A 25,445-nucleotide genomic window follows, 5' to 3' on the forward strand; every position below is an offset into this window, starting at 1 on the left:
AGATGGGGAAGGACTTCAATGCCATAGAGTCCAATTGCCAAAGCGGCCATTTTCTCCGGGGGAACTGATCTCTATCGGCTGGAGAGCAGTTGTAATAGCGGGAGATCTCCAGCTAGTACCTGGAGGTTGGCAACCCTTCCCCCAACATATTGCCAGTGGCTCTTCCAACGATACCCACAGGAGTGTTTTTACCGCTTTAGTCATGCTCTCGGCGGCTTCTGCCTTGGGCCTTTTAAATGGAACGCGACAACGCTTGAGAAGCCTGCAGAAATGGCATTTACTAACACTGAACTTCCCAGGCCTAACCCTTGAACGCCGACACTTTTTATTCCAGGAATTAAACACAAGGTCCCCTTGTGGTTTCCGCCAACCTGAACGTGGCTCTTCCAGCCAGCCAGGTGCTGGAACAATTCACTTCGTCCAGCTCTAAGCTATACTGCCACAGTGTGGCAAGGAGTTCCAGTGGCTCCAAGGGCTACAAAACGTCCAACTGTAAAGAAGCTTCCCAGTGGTGGAGTCCCCGTCTTTGGAGGTCTTTAAGCAGAGGCTGGATGGCCATCTGTCGGGAGTGCTTTGATTGTGGGATCCTGCATGGCGGGGGGAGGGTTGGGGTCACTGGGGATGTGGGGGGGGGGAGGTAGTTGTTAATTTCCTGCAATGCGCAGAGGGTTGGACTAGATGACCCTGGTGGTCCCTTCCAACTCTATGATTCTTCCCATGATTTGGCTGCAACATGGATGAATTTTAAGGAAAAGTGGCAGACTTGCAGGGGGCGTCTCATTTTCCATCGCTGTTTCCTCTTTCTCTTCTCTGGCAGCCCCAGTTTCGTCTCCCCCTTTCCTGCTTCCTTCTTTTCTTCTCACCCACCAACCGACCCATCGTTTGTCTGCTCCTCTGTCTTCAGCTTTGCCTCATTTCCTTCCCGGGAAAAGTCTGGCTGGGCCAAGTGCGTAATGTTACGTTGTATTTTTTTTTTCCAGTTGCGCAGATAGGCTTCTTCGTTGATCTCTTGCTCTGGAGTTTGTTGTCGTCTGGCTCTTTAATTATGAATGGTTGCTGACCTCTGCACTAGCCAGATGTTATCGAGGAGGTTTCTTTGCTGGGCTGGGTGGCTGCCCTGAAGCCCAGGGTTGCCAACTCCAGGTTCAGAAATACCTGGAGATTTGATGGTGGAGCCAAGAAGAGTGGGATTTAGGGAAGGAAGAGACCTTGATAGTGAACAATGCCATGCAGTCCACGTTCTAAAGCAACTGTTTTCTCCAGGAAAAGTGGAATAAATGTTTTTATTGAATTTTTTTTAAGTGATTTATGTAGTCTAGATCAGTTATAATTTCATGCTTAAGCGCTGTGCTGTTGAATGTTCTATGTTTGAACTTTTGCATTGCAAACAGTAATATTGGAATGTAACTAACAAGAACCCTATACTAGTGTATATGATGCAATTGCAATAATTGAAGTCTTACTCAGATTTTGACAGCTCGTGGACACTTTAATGTGTAATATAAAGTACAGTTGTGACTAAGAACCTGCATATATATATCGGATTTGATTTTTCATGTACTTAGCCACAGTGCTACGGTTTTGCTAACCCACCTAGAAGTTGGCTACCCTGCTGAAGCCCCATCCTGTGTCCCTTGCGCCCAGGTTCAGAATACATCTCATGTCTGAGTCCCACCCTTGTATTCAGATTTCTTTCGAGAATTGGACTACCTCCAATTCAGCGTTCAAGAATCCAATCTCTCTCGCTGCAGACAGAAACAGCGGTGTCCCGGAAGGTCTCCGACCACATGTTTTCTTTGCGTGTGTTGATTTTGTGTGTGTGTGTGTGCCGTCAAGTCACATCTGGCTTACGGTGATCCCTGGTCAGGGTTTCAAGGCAAGCGACCTTTGGAGGTGATTCCCCATTGCCTGCCTCCGCGTCACGATCCTGGTAGTCCTAGGAGGTCACCCAACCCATTTCTAAGCGGCGCCGACCCTGCTTAGCTTCTGAGATCCGACGAGAGCAGGCTAGCCTGGGAGGAGAGCCAGCGTGGTGTAGTGGTTAAGAGCGGTGGTTTGGAGCAGTGGAGTCTGATCTGGAGCACCGGGTTCGATTCCCCACTCCTCCACATGAGCTGCTGAGGCTAATCTGGTGAACTGGATTTGTTTCCCCACTCCTCCACATGAAACCAGCTGGGTGACCTTGGGCAAGTCACAGTTCTATTAAGAGCTCTCTCAGCCCCACCTACCTCACAGGGTGTCTGTTGTGGGGAGGGGAAGGGAAGGGGATTGTAAGCCGGTTTGAGTCTCCCTTAAGTGGTAGAGAAAGTCGGCAGATAAAAACCAACTCTTCTTCTTCTATCCAGGCCAGGGTGTGTGTTGATTAGTCCTGAATAATCTCTGCTCCCTTCTCCCGTCCTGGGCTTTTCCCACCACAACAGCCGTGTGATAGAGGATACCCCATCTTTCCCAAATGGATGTGAGCTGTGATGAAATACTAGGAACAATAACAAAAAGCTCACATCCATCTGGGAAAGATGGGGTATCATGTGATGGATGTGAACTTTTTCTTGTCGTCATTGCTGTTCCTGGTATTTTATCACAGTTCCTGGTGGCTAGGGGCCTTCCCAGCGAGCCTTCACAGCAAGGGAGTATCCAGATTGGAACTTTGAAAATGTATAGCTACAACAGAATGTCACATCATTATTGTGTACTGTTTAGAGACAAGAAGGCGCGTATATAAGAAGGAATTAAAGGAACTGAAGAAGTCAGCTTTGCCTCATTTCCTTGTTTATAGGCCCTGGCTCAGTGGTAGAGCATCTGCTTGGCATGCAGAAGGTCCCAGGTTCAATCCCCGGCATCTCCAGTTAAAAGGGACTAGGCAAGGAGGTGATGTGAAAGACCTCTGCCTGAGACCCTGGAGAGCCGCTGCCGGTCTGAGTAGGCAATACTGACTTTGATGGACCGAGGGTCTGATTCAGTAGAAGGCAACTTCATGTGTTCATGTAAAACAGAGCTAATTTTCTAGAAGACTGTCTTCGCCTCTTCGGTCCAGTTTGGAATGCCTTTCTGATATAGTTTTGTGGATTTCACTTTGGAGCTTTATAGTAGCTTTGGAATTTAATGGACTTGGCATCATACTTACTGTACCTGCTGCACATAATCCCCTTGTGGGTTATTACCCTGGGTACTTACCTGGTATTGGTTGTCCTGTTATGTATTTGCCAATTTCAGACTATGGGATGCTAGCATGTTAATACACAATAGTTGGTAATTTAAGGCTGGCCGTCTACGTTGGTTTCATTTGTTTGGTGGCTAGGGCTCCCAACTCTGGCCTGGGAAATTCCTGGAGATTTGGGGGCAGTGCCCACGGGAGGGGGAATTTGGGGAGGGATTTTACCCAGATTCCATGGGGTACTCTCCGAAGCAGCCATTTGCTCCAGGGGAACTGATCTCTGTCGTCCGGAGATCGGTCGTAATTCCGGGAACGCTCCAAGCCCTGCCTGGAAGCAGGCGATCCGGCTGGCAGCCCTGCCTGCGTGTTTGCCTCTTGCCTAATCTGCTTATTTAAAAATACCGCTGAATTGCGGTGTCCAAAAACAGCCGGTGGAAGGAGCTTAGCCTAAGCAATGCTTATTAACGTAAAGCCCTGCTAAGGTGGGGCGGGGGGCTCTCAGAGCCCAAAGTGGAGGGCAGACGCCGTGGACCTGAGGAGACAGGCGGGGGGCTGGACTTTCCAAGCCCCGGCTTTGCAGAGCCAGTTCTCATGGCAAAGAAAATGGTCCCCGGGGCAACGGTTGTGTAAACAGGAGCCGGCGGTGGTTTTTGAGGATTGTGGGGATCACCAGGGGCAGGGAACTTGCTTGGCCCCTTGCCTCAGTGGCGCCCAGGAGGGCATCCTCTTTACACAAGTTTGCCATCGTGTCTGTGGCTGTTGCAGAAAAAGCTGGCTGGCAGGGCCATGATCCAGATACATACTAAGAGGCACTGCACTTGTTCCTCCCCCTTTGCAATATACCAGCATTCTGGATTCTCCATGCGCCATAGTGGTGGGCATATTTTGCAAGTTGTAAAAAAGTAATGTAAAAGTCCCCTGTGCAAACACCGGGTCATTCCTGACCCATGGGGTGACATCACATCCCGACGTTTGCCAGGCAGACTTTGTTTACAGGGTGGTTTGCCAGTGCCTTCCCCAGTCATCTCCCCTTTACCCCCAGCAAAATGGGTGTTCATTTTACCAGCCTCGGAAGGATGGAAGACTGAGTCGAACTTGAGCCGGCTACCTGAAACCAACTTTTGTTGGGATCGAACTCAGGTCGTGAGCAGAGCTTGGACTGCAGTACTGCAGCTTACCACTCTGTGCCACGGGGCTCCTCCTTTGCAAGTTTTAATACCTGTCAAATCCTTCTATCCTGACCACAGTCCAAGTTGGTGGGGCGTTGCATGTAAATCAGCCCAGCAGCTGGTTCGCCAGCCCTTGGTTCTCGAAACCAAAGGCAGCCTCTCTTTCTTAGTAGCCAGGGCTGTTCCATCAAGGAGTTATGATCGCCAGGGTTGCCAGCTTGGGAAACTCATGGAGATTTGGGGGTGGAGACTGAGGAGGGCAGGGACCTCAGTGGGGTATAATGCCATACAGCCCACCCTCCAAAGCATCCATTTTCTCCAAGGGAATTAATCTCTGTAGTCTGGACATCAACTGTCCCACCAGGAGGCTGGCATCCCTAGGACGGACGGTCGGACCTCAGCAAGGTACAAATGCCACAGAGTCCACCCTCCAAAGCATCCCTTTTCTCCAAGGGAACTGATCGCTGTAGTCTGGAGATGAGCAGTAATTACGGGAGATCCCCAGGGCCCACCTGGAGGTTGGCATCTCTAGGTAGTGCTTTACTGAGCTCATCGCAACGGGGGAAGCGATTTCTTTGCGCCAAGATGATTCTCTGCATAGCTCTTGTTGCTGCGGTCATCTGCCAATTGCCACTTTGGGGTCAGGAATCAATTTTCCTCCAGGCCAGATTGGTCAGGGATCCTGGAGGATTTTTTGGGGCCATCTTCTAAGCATGAAGCATGGGTCACTGGGGGTGTGGGGGAGGTAGTTGTGAATTTCCTTCATTGTGCAGGGGGTAGGACTAGATGACCCTGGTGGTCCCTTCCAATTCTATGATTCTATGGTGTGATTTCCAAAGCCAGAGAGCAACTAAATAGCATTTCCACTGGTTCAGAGTGAGGCTTTGGTAACCTGGACCCTGACAGGCCCCGTCCAAACACATGTTGCAGAATAGTTCAAAGAAATAATTTTTCAAAATAAGATAAATTATGCAGAGTTGCAAAATGCAGACAGATTGAAGAATTTTTCAGGGTGTAACCTTTGGAGTCATTCCTCTTGAGCTTGGGACGCAGCCCGGTAGTGGAAATAACCTGGGGAACTGAGAAATATGGCTGGGAACTATGCAGGGTATCCCAACAGCGAGTCTCTGCCAGGACGTGCCGAGTTGTTTTCTGTTGTCCCAGAAGGTCGGACCAGAAACAACGGGTTGAAATTAAATGAAAAGAGTTTCCGTCTAGACATTAGGAAGAATTTTCTAACAGTTAGAGCGGTTCCCCCGTGGAACAGGCTTCTTCAGAAGGTGATAAGCCCTCCCTTCCCTGGAGGTTTTTAAGAAGAGGTTAGATGGCCATCTGTCAGCAATGCTGATTCTATGACCTTAAGCAGATGATGAGAGGGAGGGCACCTTGGCCATCTTCTGGGCATGGAGTAGGGGTCACTGGGGGTGTGGCGGGTTGGGGAGGAAGTTGTAAATTTCCTGCATTGTGCAGGGGGTTGGACAAGATGACCCTGGTGGTCCCTTCCAACTCTGTGATTCTATGAAAATCAAGGCCTGTGTCTGAATGCCCCTTGGTCCTTGTTTTTGCAGTTCGGTCAGCGCCCAAACGAAGAATGGTGCCACGCCCCTCTACCTAGCCTGCCAGGAAGGCCACCTGGAAATCATCCAGTACTTGGTCAAAGACTGCGGAGCCGACCCCCACATACGCGCCAACGACGGGATGACCCCACTCCACGCCGCTGCCCAGATGGGCCACAACACTGTCATCGTCTGGCTGGTGAGCACCGTGAACGTTCGAGGTTAAGCCGGAGGAAACTGACCCCCCTGGGCCGGCAGCTTCAAAATGGAAGTTGCGCTAATGGTTTGTCCCCGTCGGCATCTCCTGTGTCCTTTGTAGCATGTCCCTTCCACAAACCAGTCCTGAAGGGTGGGTCATACATATGGGCAGTTGCCTGCGTGGCAGGCTGCTGGCAGCCGTGTCTCTTGGTAAACTGCCAGGGGTGCTGCAGCGTTGGCCATGTGGGCCTGGAGGCCTGGCGCGTCTTTCCTGGCTTTGGTTTGCTGCCCTTTGGAAGCCGAAAGCCCTTTCCCCAGTGACCCCTATGTGTCCACAAGTCCAAGAAAGACACTGGAACAGGTCCACGTTGTTGGAATAGCTATCGATATTGATATTCCGAGTATTTGTGTGTGTGTGTAAAGTGCCGTCAAGTCGCAGCCGATTTAGCAGAGTGCATTAAGCTTAGCAAACAGCAGAAGCTTACTCATGCGTGCGTGTGTGAAAATAAAGAGAGCATCAGTCGTTTGCTCTAATTAAACTAAAGTACATTTATTGTAGAAATACACTTTGGATAGGAAAGGACAAACAGGGTCCCCTATCCTAATCTACCTTGCTAGTTCTCTAAATATAAGAAGTAATCTGCCTTCCACTCCATCTTGGAGTGAGAAGGCCTGAGCACCGGAGCGCTCGGCTCTAGCGGCTTCTTGGATGAAGGACAAAGGGTAAGAGAGTGATAAGGGAAGTTTCCCTGACCATATATCTCTAAACATCAAAGGAGACAGGAAATGAGGGTGAGGTGTGTAACAGGAGATGACCCTCTCCATCCTCTCGATCTATGTGACTCTCTGGTCAATTCCCCCCCCCTCTGAATGTGGAGGCAAGTGGCACCGTTAGGAAGGGCAGATTTTCCAACAAACGTCTGTTAAAAGATCCCCGTTCTGCATCACAGGACAATTCTGGAAGCTGCATAAATTACGCTACTTTAGCAGACCTGTGTGCTTTCTCGCATTTGGCCTAACTTAGAGAGATCCAATAGCAAAGGCCATGTAATTGTCTTTATGTAGACCAACCAAAATCACACCAAGCAGTGCGCAAGACGGTGGGCACCAACTGAAATTAATTTTGCAACGAAGCCATGAATTTTGCTTTGGACCGACCTGAGAGATGGATCTGAGAGATGGCTCCCAGCTGGTCTTCCCTCCAGACAGCTCTGGGGGCGGGCAGCCCTACTTTGAGAGCCAGCAGGGTGGTGTGGTTAGGAGCGGTGGACTCTAATCTGGAGAACCGGGTTTGAGTCCCCACTCCTGCACGTGAAGCCCTGCTGGATGACCTTGGGCTAGTCACGGTTCTCTCAGAACTATCTCGCCCCCACCTACCTCACAAGGTGCCTGTTGTGGGAAGAGGAAGGAAGGGAAGGAGATTGTAAGCCAGTCTGATTCTCCTTAAAAGGTAGAGAAAGTCGGCATATAAAAACAAACTCCTCCTCAACTTCTCCTTCTCCTCTTGACAGCCTCTAACGCTTCATGCGCCTTGAACCCATGCTCTGCTGAGCTCCACTTCTCTCTCTCTCTCCCTCTCTCTCTCTCTCATGCACAGGTGAGCTTCGCCGATATCAGCCTCTTGGAGCAGGATGACGACGGAGCCACCGCCATGCATTTTGCTGCCAGCCGAGGACATGCCAAAGTGCTCAGCTGGCTGCTCCTGCATGGGGGGGAGATCACCACAGACCACTGGGGTGGGACCCCTTTGCACGACGCGGCTGAGAACGGCGAGCTGGAGGTGAGTTTGTGAGTCTTCGGCTTGGCGAGTTTCCAGCACGAAGCTGTTGTGATCCTAGAGGTGGGTTGGTGGGAGATGTCTTCAGGGGCAGTACAGGAATATAATGGTAAAGGTTGTCCCCTGTGCAAGCACCAGGTCATTCCTGACCAATGGGGTGACGTCACATCCCGACATTTACTAGGCAGACTATGTTTACGGGGTGGTTTGCCAGTGCCTTCACCAGTCATCTTCCCTTTACCCCCAGCAAGCTGGGTACTCATTTTTCTGACCTCATAAGAATGGAAGGCTGAGTCCACCTTGAGCCGGCTACCTGAAACCGACTTCCGTCAGGATCGAACTCAGGTTGTGGGCAGAGCTTGGACTGCAGTAGTACAGCTTACCACTCTGGTACAGGAATACTTTGGAGATATTGTGGGTTCGGTTCCAGACCACCACAAACAAAAGTTATGTTTACTCTATACTGTAGTCTCTTAAGTGTGCGATAGCACTATATCTAAAAAAACAATGTACATACCTTAATTAAAAATACTTTATTGCTAAAAATGTGAGACAGAGACATGAAGTGAGCACGTGCTGTTGGAAAAAAAATGGAGCCGGTAGCCTTGCCCGATGCAGGGTTGCCACAAACCTTCCATTTGTTTTAAAATAAAATATGCACGGCGCAATAAAGCGACACGCAATAAAGTGAGGTATGCCTGTACTTGGATGGGAGACCACCAAGGAAATCTGGAGTTGCTATGCAGAGGAAGACAATGGCAACCCACCTCTGCTCATCTGTTGCCTTAAACACCCCATAGTTGGGGGTCGCCTTGATTCAGTTGCAACCCAGGGCCCCATCTTCTCCTGACAGAAGCAGGCATCTACAGGTCCTGGTTAGTAATCCAGTACTTTTTGGCCGAACATATGAAGCTGCCTTACACTGAATCAGACCCTTGGCCCATCAATGGTGGAATGAGTTGCCTCGGAGGGTGGTGGAGTCCCTGTCTTTGGAGGTCTTTAAGCAGAGGCTAGATGGCCATCTGTCGGGAGTGCTTTGATTGTGGGATCCTGCATGGCGGGGGGAGGGTGGGGTCACTGGGGATGTGGGGGGGAGGTAGTTGTTAATTTTCTGCAGTGTGCACAGGGTTGGACTAGATGACCCTGGTGGTCCCTTCCAACTCTATGATTCTATGAAAGGCAGTATTGTCTACTCAGACCGGCAGCTGCTTTCCAGGGTCTCAGGCAGAAGTCTTTCACATCACCTACCTGGCTAAGTCCCTTTAACTAGAGATGCTGGGGATTGAACCTTGGGACCTTCTGCATGCCAAGCAGAGGCTCTACCACTGAGCCATGGCCTCTCTCCATGGCTCTCCAGGGTCTCAGGCTGAGGTCTTTCCCATCACCTACCTGCCTAAGTCCCTTTAACTAGAGATGCCGGGGATTGAACCTGGGACCTTCTGCATGCCAAGCAGGTGCTCTACCACTGAGCCACGGCCCCTCCCCAATTGGTTTGTTTAATTGGTTGGGTGTAAGAATGCCCCAGCTCCCCATTCACACTTTCCTTCTTTGTCTTTCCTGCAGTGCTGTCAGATTCTCGTGGTGAACGGCGTGAACCTGGGCATCCGCGACCAAGACGGCTACACCGCCGCTGACCTTGCCGACTACAATGGGCACTCCCATTGCGCCAAGTACCTGCGCACAGTGGAGAACATGGTGCGGCGGGCAGAGGGGCAGAGGAGGGGTTGTGTCGGAGGGGGAGTGTGCGTGGTTGTCACAGTGGAAGAGGCGGAGAACGTTTTTTGTGTGTGTCCAGAAGGAGGGAATTGTCAGGCGGGCCAGGCCAAGGTTGGCGGGGGGGTGCGGGAGCCATTGCTGAATCCAGGCCTGGAGTGTGTAACCCAGGGACCTTGTGGTAAACTACTGGAGGTCTTGCAGTGGAGTGTGTAAACTTGGCCCCTTGGGAACAGAGCGTATTTCAAGGGAGGCAGAAATATGACAGTTGATCTGTGTGTGTTAAGTGCCGTCAAGTTGTTTCTGACTCATGGATACCCTATGAATCAGTGTCCTCCAAAATGTCCTATCTTTGGCAGCCTTGCTCAGATCTTGCAAACTGAGGACCATGGCTTCCTTTATTGAGTCAATCCATCTCTTGTTGGGTCTTCCTCTTTTCCTGCTGCCCTCTACTTTTCCTAGCATGACTGTCTTTTCCAGTGACTCTTGTCCCCTACGTTGGTCTGCCCTTGTACAAATCTGTGGTGAAACCACACTTGGAATACTGTGTACAGTGTTGGTCACCACACCTAAAAAAGGATATTGCAGAGCTTGAGAAGGTGCAGAAAAGAGCAACTGAAATGATTAGGGGGCTACAGCAGCTTCCCTATGAGGAGTGGTTAAAACGCTTAGGGCTGTTTAGCTTGGAAAGAAGGGGAGATATGATAGAGGTCTATAAAATTATGCATGGTGTGGAGAGAGTGGCTAGGGAGAAGCTTTTCTCCCTCTCTCATAAGACTAGAACGTGGGGTCATCTGCTGAAGCTGGAGGGTGAGAGATTCAAAACAGATAAAAGGAAGTATTTTTTCACCCAATGCATAGTTAAATGGTGGAACTCCCTGCCCCAGGAAGTGGTGATGGCTGTCAACTTGGAAGGCTTTAAGAGGGGAGAGGACATGTTCATGGAGGAGAGGGCTATGCATGGCTACTAGTAAAGCTGGATACTAGTCATGATGCATGCCTATTATATTCGGTGCTGTGGAACTCAGGCAGGATGGTGCTGCTGCAGTCGTCTTGTTTGGGGGCTTCCTAGAGGCCCCTGTTGGCCACTGTGTGAACAGACTGCTGGACTTGCTGGACCTTGGTCTGATCCAGCATGGCCTTTCTTATGTTCTTATGACTGTGCATTCGTACATGCAAGCCAGCATTTGATGTTGCAGCAGCAAAGAGGCATGCATGCATGTGTGAACCAGCTTTTCAGCCCTGGCATATTCTTCTACAGGGCAGGAAGCCAGTGGAAACAGGAGGCTCAGCTCATGAGTGATTACACCTGTCGAAAACGGTATATTATCCTGCAAAACATGTTCCGTGTTGAAGTTCATGGCACCTCTATTCATGGCACATGAAGGATTCATACCATGGTCTGATCAAGTCCAAGTAAAATACAATAGCCATTACCCAACACTAGTATAGACATCATCTTCAGCCAAGGATCTGGCAACCTTATCTAAGTTTTGTTATGAAAACATTCATCCGTTCTGCAAAACCTGCCTCCCAGCTGTCATCCGTTCTGCAAAACCTGCCTCCCAGCTTGTCTGGGCTTCTTGTTCTGCTGCCCATCGTTGGGGAACCTTTGCACGTGTGTATGTGCTACCAGTGGGTACGGAGTGCTACTCCTTCCAGCAAGTGTGCAGGATGGGGAAGAGCTCAGGTGCCACGCTGCTGTGCCCACTCCTCGCCCCAATCGCTTGCCTTCCTTTACCTTCGTCCTAATAAATTTCAACTCCCTCGGCTCCCAATTTAGAGGCAAAAATATTACTTAGGCGGCCCCAGGGGGCCAGCGGGAGCTCGGCAGCTGGCATGTTACCCGGGGCAGCCGGGCGAGGGATTCCAGGCGGGGCTCGCAGAAGGGCAGGTTTCTGCTCTCGCTCGTTCCCCCAGGACCGGTTCGGCACTGTTGTGTCATGCTGCCTCCGGTGCAAAGAAGGTCGGTCCTCCGGTGCAAAGAAGGTCGGTCCTCCGGTTCTTGCCACGCTGGGGAAGGAGGGGGGCTCGAGCCGGCCAGCTTTTCCGGGATCATGGGCAATGTAAGTCAGGTTTTCCTGGGGGAGGGAGAGCTGGAGGGGGGCGGCTGGCTGTGGAGGTCTCTACCAGCACACTAGCGGGGCTTGGGGTGTTTCCAGGGACCGGTGTTAGGTAATTTGTAACAGCAGGTATGCCCTGGAGGAGGCGGAGAGGAAATGGATAGAAAAGGGTCCTGGGAAGGGGGCCGAATCCCTGACACATTAACTATATGCATTTGGTTAAGACTCAGTCAGCTGAAGAAAAAGGGGAAAAAAGAAACTCAACCCAAAAGGCAGAGGAAACCAAAGGGGTTTCTAATGTAACTACCCATAAATCTATTTTTGTTGTATATTGTGCACAATTGTATTGATAAACACAGGGCCTAAAATACAGGCTTCTTAAAAACCACAAACATGTGACAAATATTAACAACACGTAACAGTTGATGTTAGTACATAAAATGGCCAAAACCTGACCCTGTGTTTTTAAATACAATTGTGCACAATGTATACTAAAAATAGATTTATAAGACTCAATCAGGCCATTGGCCCATTGGTTTTGCTAGTCCGGCTGGCAGCGGCTCTCGGGTGGAGGTCCTTTCACATCACCTACTTCCCAGACCTTTGAACTGGAGATGCCGGGGATTGAACCTGGGACCTTCTGCTGGCCAAGCAGATGCTTTCCCACTGAGCCCCGGCCCCTTCCACAGATAAAGGCTCTCTCCTCCCTTGTTGCCCCGTAAGCTTGGAATCTATTCCCAGAACACCACCCCGAGGGCCCTAACTCTAACCCTAACCCTTGTCCTCCTCCAGAAGCTTTACCACAACCTACCTGTTCCATAACACCTGTGTTTTAACCCCCCCCCCCTTTAATGGAACTGAATTTAAATAGGTACATCTCCATTTTGTGCATATTTTTTTTAAGGCTGTGCTTATTTATTTTACATGTGCATTGATTAGTGGTGCCCTTCCTTATAGTGAGAGAGGATGTCCACATGTGCCAGGGTGGTGGAGTGGTTAAGAGCGGTGGTTTGGAGCGGTGGACTCTGATCTGGAGAACTGGGTTTGAGTCCCCGCTCCTCTACATGAGCGGCAGAATTGAATCAGGTGAACTGGATTTGTTTCCCCGCTCCTACACACGAAGCCAGCTGAGTGACCTTGGGCAAGTCGCAGCTCTCTTAGAGCTTGCTCAGCCCCACCTACCTCACAAGGTGTCTGCTGTGGGGAGGGGAGAGGAAGGTGATTGTAAGCCGGTTTGATTCTTCCTTAAGTGGCAGAGAAAGTCGGCATATAACAACCAGCTCTTTTTCTTCTTCTAGTAGTCGGTCGGAAGCCTTGCTGGGCAAAAGCCCTACCTGGCCCCGGTGATCCCCCAAAAACACTAGGTAGATGCCTGAAAAGGTGTCGGTGGGGTGTCAGACCCCTGCGATAGCGTTTATTGCATATAGCCACCGACCCTGCAGTGGTGATTGCCCGTTTCTAATCGTGTCTGGCAGAGCGTGGAGCACCGGGTCCTTTCCCGAGACCCCTCCGCCGACCTGGAATTCAAGCAGCCTGACTCCGGCATGTCGTCTCCCAACACAACGATGTCCGCTCCGCAGCCTCACTTCGACATCGGCTCCCCGAGCAGCACCCTCTCCAACTACGACTCCTGCAACTCCAGCCAATCGAGCACGGGGGAGAAAAGGAACAGCCAAGGAACCCGTAAGCGGTGCTGGGGCGGCAAGGAGCGGGGACGACTGTTTTCTCACCCCCCACCCTGTCTCTTTGGAGCAAGCTGGGGGAAAGGGAGCCAAGGCTGTGCTGGTCAGCGCAAGGGAACATCGCCACCTTGTGGTGATGTTAATTTGTGACCGTTTACAAATTGCCTCTAGACTCATCTACACACAAGGTTTTTGCGCAGGATAGTTGCCATAATAGCGCAAAAACAGAAGCATGGTTTTTTTTTTAAAAAAATACCAAAAAAAAAACATAAACACAACCAACAGGTGATATATAACCATCTTCAAGTACTTGAAGGGCTGTCATATCGAGGAGGGTGCCGAGTTGTTTTCTGTTGCCCCAGAAGGTCAGACCAGAACCAATGGGTTGAAATTAAATCAAAAGAGTTTCCGTCTAGACATTAGGAAGAAATTTCTAACTGTTAGAGCGGTTCCTCGGTGGAACAGGCTTCCTCGGGAGGGGGTGAGCTCTCCTTCCCTGGAGGTTTTTAAGCAGAGGCTAGATGGCCATCTGTCAGCAATGCTGATTCTATGACCTTAAGCAGATGATGAGAGGGAGGGCATCTTGGGCATCTTCTGGGCATGGAGTAGGGGTCACTGGGGTTTTGGGAGGGGAGGTAGTTGTGAATTTCCTGCATTATGCAGGGGTTTGGACTAGATGACCCTGGTGGTCCCTTCCAACTCTATGATTCTATAAACCCAGAAAAGTTTTTACATCATGCCTGAAAATGTAGCATCAAAGTATCTCCAAAAAGGTGAACCCCCCCCAACACACACATATACACACACACTCACTCACAAGTATAATGAATCCTATGCTTGGAAGGCATTATAAATCTCCTAAGAAATGCATAAAAACTTGCCTGCCATTCTTTTCACATGCTGGTTATTCCAGCAACCCACCTACTCTTCTAGTATACTGTAACTTAAAGATTTTGTTTCCTGTTTTAGAGCCATATTTGATTCTGTATTTAGACGCATTTAGCTCTAAAGCTATAGGCTGCAGACCCCTGCACTATAGAAATCGTTAGCAGCTAGATGGTGAGGGGTCCGGAGACCAAGTCCTATGAAGACAGGTTAAAGGAGCTTGGGACGTTTAGCCTGAAGAGGAGAAGACTGAGAGGGGATATGATAACCATCGTCAAGTACTTGAAGGGCTGTCAAAGAGAGGATGGTGTGGAGATGTTTTCTGTTGCCCCAGAATGTCGGACCAGAACCAATGGGTTGAAATTAAACCAAAAGAGTTGTTGAACTTTCTGACAGTCGGAGTGGGTTTCTCTGTGGAACAGGCTTCCTTGGGAGGAGGTGGGCTCTCCTCCTTCGGAGGTTTTTAAGCAGAGGCTAGATGGCCATCTGACAGCAATGCTGATTCTGTGAACTTAGGCGGGTCATGAGAGGGAGGGCAGGGAGGGTTGTGTCAGTGCTTGGCTCTCGTGGCCCTTTCTTAGCCTATTGCTACTTTGGGATCAGGGAACATTTTTCCTCCAGGCCAGATTGGCCAGGGATCCTGGAGGGTCCCCCCCAATCTTCTTGGCATGGAGTAAGGGTCACTGGGGTGTGGGCGGGAGGTAGTTGTGAATTTTCTGTGTTGTGTAGAGGGTTGGACTAGATGACCCTTGTGGTCCCCTCTACGATTCTAGATTGGCTTGTCAACACAGATAATTCAAATGCAAATGATCGCTGTATTTATTTATTTGCTTCATTGATGCCCTGCCTTTTTCCCCAACGGGGAACCAAAGCAGCGTACACCAATTGCCTCTCCTCCATTTTAGCCTCGCTACAACCCCGCAAGGTAGGTCAGGCTGAGAGTGTGTGGCTGGCCCGCCGTCACCCTGCAAGCTTCCACGGCAGAGTGAAGGATTCAAACTGGGATCTCCCAGATCCTAGCCCGACACTCTGACCCCTACACCACGCCGGCTCTCTGGAGCGCTATGTAACTGCGGTTATCCAGTGAAGTATAGATGCCGCCCAGCAAGCCGTTGTGGCCAGAGTGATCCAGAGATTTCTACACTCGTGTGAACCAGCCCTGTTCTGTCTTTCGCTCGCCGCAGGGGTTCCCGAGACGACGATCACGGACATGCAGACTTATATGGACATGCTCAATCCAGATACTGCGCCACAGCAGAGCAAGAAAGGCGACGAAGCATCCCTCCCGCCGCCTCCAAACTTCCCAGCGCCCCCTCCGCCCCCCAACCCCCAGGGGCCTCCTCCTCCTCCCGGCTACCCAGCCCCAAACCCTCCCGAAGCGCAGCACACGGCAGAGATCTACGTGCAGGCAAAGAACAACCTCCGCCACGTGGAGAGCGAAGTGCTCAAGAAAGAGGTAAGGCCCAGACTCGCGAGACGTTCGCCGTCTTCTCCGAGCTCCCATAAGAAGCCCTCCGCTGTGTTTCGTCCGAGCAGGGTTTTTTGAATTTGTCTCATATTTTGTTGTAAGGGGAAATGCAGTGGGAACTCTAGAAAGGCCTGGCTTAGTCCGCCTCGGGTTTCCTTTGAGCTTTTTAAGAAGAAGAGTTGGTTTTTATATGCCGACTTTCTCTACCCCTTAAGGAAGAATCAGACCAGCTTACAATCGCCTTCCCTTCCCCTCCCCACAACAGACACCCTGTGAGGTGGGTGGGGCTGAGAGAGTTCTGAGAGAACTGTGACTAGCCCAAAGTCACCCAGCAGGCTTCGATGTGGAGGAGCGGGGAAACCAACCCGGTGCTCCAGATTAGAGTCCGCCACTCATGTGGAGGAGCGGGGAATCAAACCTGGTTCTCCAGATTAGAGTCTGCCGCTCTTAACCACCACACCACTCTGACTGTCCTGCCCACGTGGCCTGGTGTTGAGGAGGAAAGGGCACGGGTGAGTCTGAGTGGCACCGAATGACAGCCTCATATTGTCACCCAACAAATATGAGGCCCTGGTAACGTGTAAAGAGGTCCTGGGCCCCTGATCCATTGTGGGCTCAGTGGTCATTGGTCCCAGTTTTATGCCCCCCCCTGCTGAACTAAGCAGCAGATGCAAGGACTAGTAGAGGGCATCAGTGGAAATCTTAGCTCCACAGTGCAGACTAGGAGTGCCCATCTCCTTGTTGCTGAGAGGGGACTCTCTGCCAGAGGAGCCTCCATGATCAGAGGCAGTCAACCTCTGAATACCAGTGTCTGGAGGCAGCACCGGAGAAAGGCCCCTGCCTTTGTGCCCTGTTTGTTGGCTCTCCAGGAAAACCTGGTTGGACACGGTGTGAGACGGGATACTGGACTGGATGGACCACTGGTCTGATCCAGCAGGGCTCTTCGTATGTTGATACACATTGCCATGGCTTGCCCTTAGCACTGCTAATTTTTGAGAGTGATAGGTGCGGGGGCTCAGGCTGCCTGGAAGGCACTCCCTCCTGAGTAGAGTCCAGCTTAGTCTTAGAGGGCCAAGGGACAGGTGAGCTATCCATGCTCTGGGGAGGGACCGTGGCTCTGTGACGGTCCAGCTGCTTCGGGAGCAGAAGGTCCCAGATTCAATCCCTGTCCTTGCCCATTAAAAGGATCAGGAAAGAGATGATGAGGTCCCGGAGAGCCGCTGCCAGGTGGGTAGACCAATGGCTTGCCTGGGCATGAAACAACTTCACAAGTGCTTAAAAAGGGAGCCAGGGTGGTGTAGAGGTTAAGAGCGGTGGTTTGGAGCGGTGGAGTCTGATCTGGAGAACTGGGTTTGATTACCCCACTCCTCCACATGAGCAGCGGACTCTAATCTTGTGAACCAGGTTAGTTTCCCTACTCCTCCACATGAAGCCAGCTGGGTGACCTTGAGCTAGTCACAGCTCTCTTAGAGCTCTCTCAGCCCCATGGAGAGGGGAAGGTGGAGGGAAGGTGACTGTAAGCTGGATTTATTCTCCCTTAAGGGACAGAGAAAGTTGGCATATAAAAACCATCTCCTCCTCTTCCTCTTCTTCTTCCTCCTCCTCCTCTTCCTCTTCTTCTTCTTCTTTTTCTTCCTTCTCCTCCTCCTGCCAGTCAGAGTAGACAAGGCCGGCTTTAACGGTGAGCAGGCCAACTCCCTCGAAGGCAGCTTCCCCCTTCAGGTGTTTTTACAAGTTTGCATTTTCCAAGGCTGTGCCTGGCCTTTCCCATTCCACTCCTCTGCTATTCATCTCTGCTGTCGCTATAGGGTGGCGGTGAAGTCCGACCTCCCTGGGCCGGTGCGGGGAGGGCGGGAAGAAACAATGGGCACGTTGTTGGTGTTTCGCTTCTCCCGAGTGCCTCCCCTCCCCATGACTGCCGTGGGGAAAGTGACAGCTCCGTTTATAATTTGTTTAATTGCACGGGGCTCTGACCGCAGCATTAGTTATGGCTCAAGAGTGCCTCTGAATATGCAGGCTCAGCACCCGGTCTCTTCCCTGCGGACCAGTGCCAGATCCCTGCCGAATGGGCTGGGGGATCGTTTGCAAATAGCTAGCCCCTTGCGGATCATGACGACCCCCTCCGGAGAATTCCTGGACTGCAAGCGATGTGGGGTGGGGGTGGGCATGACGCTGCAGCCGAGCGGAGGCCAGGAGTTTGGACTCCTGGCTTCACACACTCACGAACACACATGAAACTGCCTTATACTGAACCAGACCCTTGGTCCATCAAAGTCAATATTGTCTACTCAGACCTGCAGCGGCTCTCCAGGGTCTCAGGCAGGGGTCTTTCACATCACCTGCTTGCCTAGTCCCTTTAACTGGAGATGCCAGGGATTGAATCTGGGACCTTCCGCATACCGAGCAGAGGCTCTACCAGTGATCCACGGGCCCTCCCCAAGTTGTGTCCTCCAGCCCAGGATCCCAGAAACTGGCTGGCAGAGTTGAAGCCTGAAGCGGCACCAGCAGAAGGCCCTTCTCCATTGACCCAGGCAAGAAGAAGAAGAGTTGGTTTTTATATGCCGGCTTTCTCTACCACTTAAGGGAGACTCAAACCGGCTTACAATCACCTTCCCTTCCCCTCCCCACAACAGACACCCTGGGAGGTAGGTGGGGCTGAGAGAGCTCTAAGAGAGAGCTGTGACTAAATCAAGGTCACCCCGCTGGCTTCGTGTGGAGGAGTGGGGAAACAAACCTGGTTCACCAGATTAGCCTCCGCCACTCATGTGGAGGAGTGGGGAGCAGAAGGCCAAGGCCTCTGGTTCGGTGCCAGGCCCGGGAAATCCAGAGGTGCTGGGATGCTCAACAGCAGGGGGTTCCAAGCTTGCACCGGCGTGGTGTAGTGTTTGAGAGCGGTGGTTTGGAGCGGTGGACTCTGATCTAGAGAACCGGGTTTGATTCCCCACTCCTCCACATGAGCGACGGAGGCTAATCTGGTGAATAGGTTGGTTTCCCCAATCCTCCACATGAAGCCAGATGGGTTACCTTGGGCTAGTCACAGCTCTCTCAGCCCCACCTACCTCACTGGGTGTCTGTTGTGGGGAGGGGAAGGGAAGGTGATTGTAAGCCGGTTTGATTCTTCCTTAAGTGGTAGAGAAAGTCTGCAAATAAAAAACAGTGGGGGCACTTTCACACAGCCCAAATAATCCACTTTCAATCCACTTTCAATGCACTTGGAAGGTGGATTTTACTGTGTGAACTGGCAAAATCCACTTGCAAACAATCATTAAGGTGCACTGAAAGTGGATTGAAAGTGCATTATTTGGGCTGTGTGAAAGTGCAACAACTCTTCCTCTTCTTTTCTCTAGGTCTGAGCGTCCATAGCCCTAAATTGGGTGCCCGACAGGGTCCCGGCCCCTGTTGATCCTGATTCAGATTCAGGATTATGCATATGTAAGGTGATCGTGGGAAGCAACCGAGATCCATGTCGCGATCTTGAAGATCCTGTAAAGAAGCATGGCAAGATCGGGTCTCTGCCTTCGACTGGCACCCTTGTGGGGCGGAGTGTATGTGTGGGGGAGACCGAACCATCCAGGATAACATGTCGGATTCAGCTTGAGGAATCGCTACCACTGCGGAGGGTCTATTGTCGGCGGCTGGATTGTGTGGCATCGATACCATTGCCGGAAAACCAATACACGAGTCTCCAGTTTCCCTGCAATGTGACCCCCTCCCTCCCCGCTTTGCCCCCCCTTCCCCCAGCAGTGCAAGAACCTTAAACCAGCAACATGCTTAGACTGAAATGCCTAAATCACCAGCTTGGGCAGCTTTTGACTGCGAATGCTGGGGTCCTAGGGCAGTATGCACAGTCCTTAGGATCACATGCCGAAGCTTTAATCTGATTGGCAGTGGAAAGCCACGTGATGCTCTTTTTTGGGTGGCTGTCACAAGGGTGCATCTAATGCAGTGATGTCATGGGTGGCCATCAATTGATGCAGGTGGCCACAGCCAATTGCATTAAGTGGCAGCAAGGGCAAATGAGGTTGACGCTAGTGAGGGCAGAGAAGGGAACCAGTTGCCTTCTCTGCCCTCACTAGCGTCAACCTCATTTGCCCTCACTGCCACTTAATGCAATTGGCTGTGGCCACCTGCTTCAATTGATGGCCACCCATGACATCACCGCGTTAGATGCACCAGTATGTGAATCTTTGGTGAAGAAAGTTTTTTTCCCCCGTGGCCCAGAATGGTAAACTGCAGTCAAAAGCTCTGCTCACGACCTGAGTTCGATCCCAACGGAAGTCGGTTTCAGGTAGCCGGCTCAAGGTCGACTCAGCCTTCCATCCTTCCGAGGTCGGTGAAATGAGTACCCAGCTTGCTGGGGGTAAAGGGAAGACAACTGGGGAAGGCACTGGCAAACGACCCCGCAAACAAAGTCTGCCTTGAAAACGTCGGGATGTGACGCCACCCCATGGGTCAGGAATGACCCGGTGCTTGCACAGGGGACCTTTACCTTTTTAATATGCTTTTTACCCCACATCCTCACAGCTGACTTATGGCGAGTCCATAGAGTTTTCAAGGCAAGAGACGTTCAGAGGTGGTTTGCCCTTGCCTGCCTCCCCGACATGCCTCTGGTATTCTTTGGAGGTCTGCCATCCAAATACTAGCCAGGGTTGAGGCTGGCAGGGTGTGACCGTCCCAAGGTCGCCCAGCAAGCAGAGTGGAGATTCGAACCTGGGTTTTCCAGTTCCTAGTCCGACACCTTAACCACTACACCACATTGGGTATCGTAATATGCTTTGATACATTGATTTCAGAGTGAATATCAACATTAGAGACTTAGGCTATTTATGCATGGGAGGTTTTGCCTTGGATTTGCCGCTCTCTAGGTGCGCATTTTCCCCATCCGAATACTCAAAACTCAGCCTGGGGGCTTATTGTTGAGTTTTGAGAATTCGGATGGGGAAAATGGGCAAATCCAAGGCAAAACCTCCCATGCATAAAAGGCTTTAGCTAGCCCTACACCATGTCTTTCATGGAAAAGGACTGTTCCTTTCCTACGAAAGACAACATATATTCATCCTTGAGCCAATGAAAGATTAGATGCTGTCTAGTGGTGATAAGATGCGAGTTCGAATAATCATTAGCACCCATGTCAGTTTCGTGACTCAAGACAATTAGATCAAGGATGGAAGGGGGATACTTTATTCTTATTTTTTTGGAAGCACCTTGCATTTAAAATGCTGGGAGCAAATTGTGAGTAGCTCAACAAAATTTTTGCAGGCTTTAGATGTTAAGAGCCAAAAGATTAAGTCAAAAAGAGTGTGTTCATTGTTTAGGCTGTCCTTCCGGCCATCTTAAAGGGGCATTGGGACAGAGAGCCGCTTACTGCAGACGCAGCTAATTAGGTGGAAAATAGGCCTTGCTTATGAGATCCAGAACTCCCATCAGGGACAAAAACAAGTCTAAAACGTTATGCTGCCTTTGGAAATGAATTCAAATGCCACAAAGTAATCTACAAGTCAGCCCGCTTCAATATTATTGACCCTTTGATTAGGGAAATGGGCTCTGGTGATGAGGGTGAATGGACCCAAAGGTTTCTGCAGGGACTGCAAAGGTTTCAGCTCACCAATCACCACCCAGGTCGCAAAATATTGTGCAGTAGCAATGAAGCTACGTCGCCTTGATGCACTTCCTTAGTCTGTGGAATTGTAAAATTGGGTGATTCCTAATTTTGTTGGCCTTGGTTGTAAACATCTACTCTGTATGGTCAGTTTCTGCTTTACTTGTTTTATCCGGCATACTAGCTGCAAATAAAATTTATTTATTTATTCTACCACAAGGTAAGGAGAGTCACCTGTAGGGAAAAACTCAAATATGCTTGTAAAAATTCCAGAGATTTTGCCTTGCAATTTCAAATGTGTTGTAAGGATTCTGATGGTTTCACAATATTGTGGCTTGAAAAGGCATCAGAGGGACTAAAGATTTGGGTTTTTAAAAAATGAGCATACCTCAAAGTGGAATTTAAAAACATCCTCCTTCTTCTATATTTATCTGGATTAATTCAGAAAAGTTCCATAGAGTAATTATACAGGAAAGTCTTTCTGATGAGGCTATACTCAAAAGCAGTTAAGCTCTGGATTCAAATATACTGTTGTTATGGGGAGGGGAATTTCTTTTTCCAAAATTCACTTTTTTAGATATAGCCATTGATTCCTCTTATTCTTCTTTTTCTCTTTGAAAAGAGGGACTTCTTTTATTCCTCTTTGATTTCTCTTTGTAGAGAAATAAATGTGTGTGTGTGTAAAGTGCCATCAAGTCTCAGCCGACTTATGGCAACCCAGTAGGGTTTTCAAGGCAAGAGACTAACAGAGGTGGTTTGCCATTGCTTTCCTCTGCATAGCAATCCTGATATTCCTTGGAGGTAGGGTTGCTATCTCTGGGTTGGGAAATACCTGGGGATTTGGGGGATGGAGCCTGAGGAGGGTGGGGTTTGGAGAGGGGAGGGACTTTAATGCCATGGAGTCCAATTGCCAAAGCGGCCTTTTTCTCCAGGTGAACTAATCTCTGTCGCCTGGAGATCAGTTGTAACAGCCGGAGATCTCCAGCCACCAGCAACCCTATTTGGAGGTCTTCCATCCAAGTACTAACCAGGGCTGACCCTGTTAAGCTTCTGAGATCTGACGAGATCAGGCTAGCCTGGGCCATCCAGGTTAGGGCAGGTCCTTTCTTAGAGTACGCAAATTGCTCTGTCTCCCTCTGTCATGGCTTCGGGGGAAAGGAGCCCCTCTAAAAGGGAAGTGGAGTAAAACAGAGAAGGGATTGAAAATGTTGACATCAGAACGGGGAAGTTAAACAAGGTGTGTCGTGTACACAAGGATCATGATGCCAGATGCCAGAGTTGAAGTCTTTGGGAAACAAGAACATCTGATCTCGTAAAGCCATGCTGCTTAATCCCAGTGCTGTGGAGGAGGCATGCTCTCAATTCCCCAATACATTTTTATTCTGCCATTCCTCCACGTGGTTCTCCTTTCCTCTGTTTTGTCCTCCCAACAGCCTTGCGAGGCAGGACAGTGCCTCAGCCCGACCTCCTCACTGGGCTTCATGGCTGAGTGGGGAACATCGCCCAGCGCTCTAACTAACGCACCGTGCTCAGGGCAGCTTGAAAACCCACTTCGCACCTCTTCAGAGGCCCTGGCACTTTCTTCTTTGGTAGTTCTGGCCCCTGGTGCTCAGGCAGGTTCTGGGACTGAGCCGAATGAAGCACTGTTCCCCGTTCCCTTTAAACCCAGGGCTGCGGTGTGCATTTTTCCACTGAGCCTGACTGTGTTTATGCAAAGCACATTTGCATGGACCCTGCGGAGAATCGGGTCTGGTATCTAGGAAGGCAGAGCAAAGGTGTGAATGTGTATACATTCCCACCTTTCCCCTCCCTGCTTAATTTCTCATTAGGAGATTGCACGGTGGATGAGGTTACCACCCTGGATCACAGGCAGCTGGTGTCTGATTCCCTGACACTGTTCTCAGTCCCTTCGAAGGGCTCCTTCACATGAACACATGAAGCTGCCTAATACTGAATCAGACCCTTGGCCCATCAGTCAGTATTGTCTACTCAGACTGGCAGCCGCTCTCCAGGGTCTCAGGAAGAGGTCTTTCACATCACTTACTTCCTGATCCTTTTAACTGGAGATGCTGAGGATTGAACCTGGGACCTTCTGCATGCAAAGCAGAGGCTCTTCCACTGAGCCACAGCCCCTTCAGACCAGACTGGTGGCGTGCGTGCACCAAATCCTACCCAGTTGGGCATGCAACGAGGTCTGGTCCCAAGACTCACCGTCATCTGTTCCTGCCCCCCACCCCCATTCTGGAATAGGGTTGCCCTTCTGAGACTTCCCCAGCTTCTGCTAAGACAGAAGTCTCTTCCTGGCAGAGGAATGAGCCATTGCCCACAGGCTGAGCTTTGGTTCACAGATGGGGGGTGGGTGGGGGGAAGAGAACAGGTGAACCCATGCCAACACATCCACATGCCAAGTCCCCAAGACACCTTGCTCATCTACGCCTCTGGCTTAAACCTTGAGCAGGTGTGCAAGCAAGGGGCCAGTGTGGTGTAGTGGCTGAGAGCGGTGGTTTGGAGCGGTGGAGTCTGATCTGGAGAACCGGGTTTGATTCCCCACTCCCCCACATGAGCGGCGGAGGCTAATCGGGTGAACTGGATTGGTTTCCCCACTCCTACACACGAAGCCAGCTGGGTGACCTCGGGCAAGTTAGAGCTCTCTCAGCCTCACCTACCTCCCAGGGTGTCTGTTGTGGGGAGGGGAAGGGAAGGGGATTGTAAGCCGGTTTGAGTCTCCCTTAAGTGGTAGAAAAAGTCGGCAAATAAAAACCAACTCCTCTTCTTCTTCTTCCAACTGGAATGGCCGGGGCAATTTTAAATTTGCTCGCAACTCTTACAAGGGTCCAGATCCTTCAGCCCAGCAACCTGTCTCCACGCAGCCTCCCGCCTCTGGAGCTGCCCGACGTCCAGGTTGATCTTTACTTACGGCTCTGCCGGGAGAGATCCCGCTGGGCTGCGATTGGCCGCTTTGCTGGAGTGATGTCACTCGAGGGTGAGCCGATAGGTGCAGCTAATTCATTAGCGGGCCCCTGTAACTGGAGAGGTCGGCTTTGGTATCCCAGGTGTGCAGAGGGCAGGTGTCAGGTGACGCCGGTGTTTCGAGCAGCCCGGCAGGTTTAGTGGGGGCTTCGTGGTTCTCCGCACAGGTAAGAGCGAAGAAAAAACATGGGTTTTTTTCTTTGTCGTGTGAACGGCTGAGGGATTGGCGTTTGGCATATCTTCTCCGTTATCTGCTCTTTCCTCCGGCGTTTTGATCCCTTCCCTACAAGACAGGCATGAGTGCTGTCAAAGTCGGGGAAGGGATGAGAAGGGGCATGCAGCCACAGGTTGAGGGTGGGGGGGTTGCATGCCGGAGTAGCATCGGTTCTACATGTGGAACTTCTGGGAGAGCCGGGAATGGAATCAACCAGTTTGTCTGGCATGAAATGAATTTAAGCCGTAGTACTGCCAGGCTATGAATGTGAGTGTGGAAGTTGACTTTAGTCGTGCGGTCACTCAGTGTTTCCTAGGCTCGCTGCTGTCCATTCAGGCTCAGTTTTTCCCCATCTGTATTATGAAGCTGATAATACTGGCCCGCTTTACAGGGATGTTGTAAGGATTACAGCAGGATTACAGCAGGATTACAGCAGTATTGTACATGGAGTGGCGTGAACGCTTGGAATACGCTGTGCGAATCGTAAGGTTTGCTCTCTCTGTGAGTAGTTTGACTGATGGGCGCCTTGCATGCTGGAGTATGATTCCTAACAACAAAAAAAGAGGGTGGGGGGAATTCAACCAGATAAGTACAGGGAGCTTCAAAGGTTGAGCTGTAAACTGTAAGCTATAACAAAATAGTTATGTTTATTACAAGGTGTACACTATAAATTTGTTTAAAACACAGGGCCTGGAATGCAGGCTACATATAAAAACATCAGTTACAAAAACCTCATACATACTTGGGAGGGGCCGTGGCTCAGTGGTAGAGCATCTGCTTGGCATGCAGAAGGTCCCAGGTTCAATCCCCGGCATCTCCAGTTAAAGGGACTGGGCAAGTAGGGTGATGTGGAAGACTTCAGCCTGAGACCCTGGAGAGCCGCTGCCGGTCTGAGTAGACAGTACTGACGTTGATGGACCAAGGGTCTGATTCAGTATAAGGCAGCTTCATGTGTTCATGTGTGTTCATGTGGTATATATTCGGTATACATGACCAA

At 50.6% G+C, this 25,445-nt stretch overlaps 1 protein-coding gene across 1 annotated transcript in view; it reads left to right on the forward strand.

Moving 5' to 3' along the window:
• Positions 1 to 25,445, forward strand: part of ESPN (espin) — a 107,005-nt gene that overhangs the window by 39,026 nt on the left and 42,534 nt on the right. The window contains exons 3-7 of the mRNA XM_056865078.1: positions 5,892 to 6,078; positions 7,675 to 7,857; positions 9,418 to 9,549; positions 13,106 to 13,313; positions 15,382 to 15,653. Of these exons, the coding sequence (XP_056721056.1) occupies positions 5,892 to 6,078; positions 7,675 to 7,857; positions 9,418 to 9,549; positions 13,106 to 13,313; positions 15,382 to 15,653 (982 nt within the window). The remainder of the gene's footprint in view (positions 1 to 5,891; positions 6,079 to 7,674; positions 7,858 to 9,417; positions 9,550 to 13,105; positions 13,314 to 15,381; positions 15,654 to 25,445) is intronic.

This window comes from Euleptes europaea, chromosome 19 (genome assembly GCF_029931775.1).
Source record: "Euleptes europaea isolate rEulEur1 chromosome 19, rEulEur1.hap1, whole genome shotgun sequence".
In the NCBI taxonomy this organism is placed as follows: Eukaryota; Metazoa; Chordata; class Lepidosauria; order Squamata; family Sphaerodactylidae; genus Euleptes; species Euleptes europaea.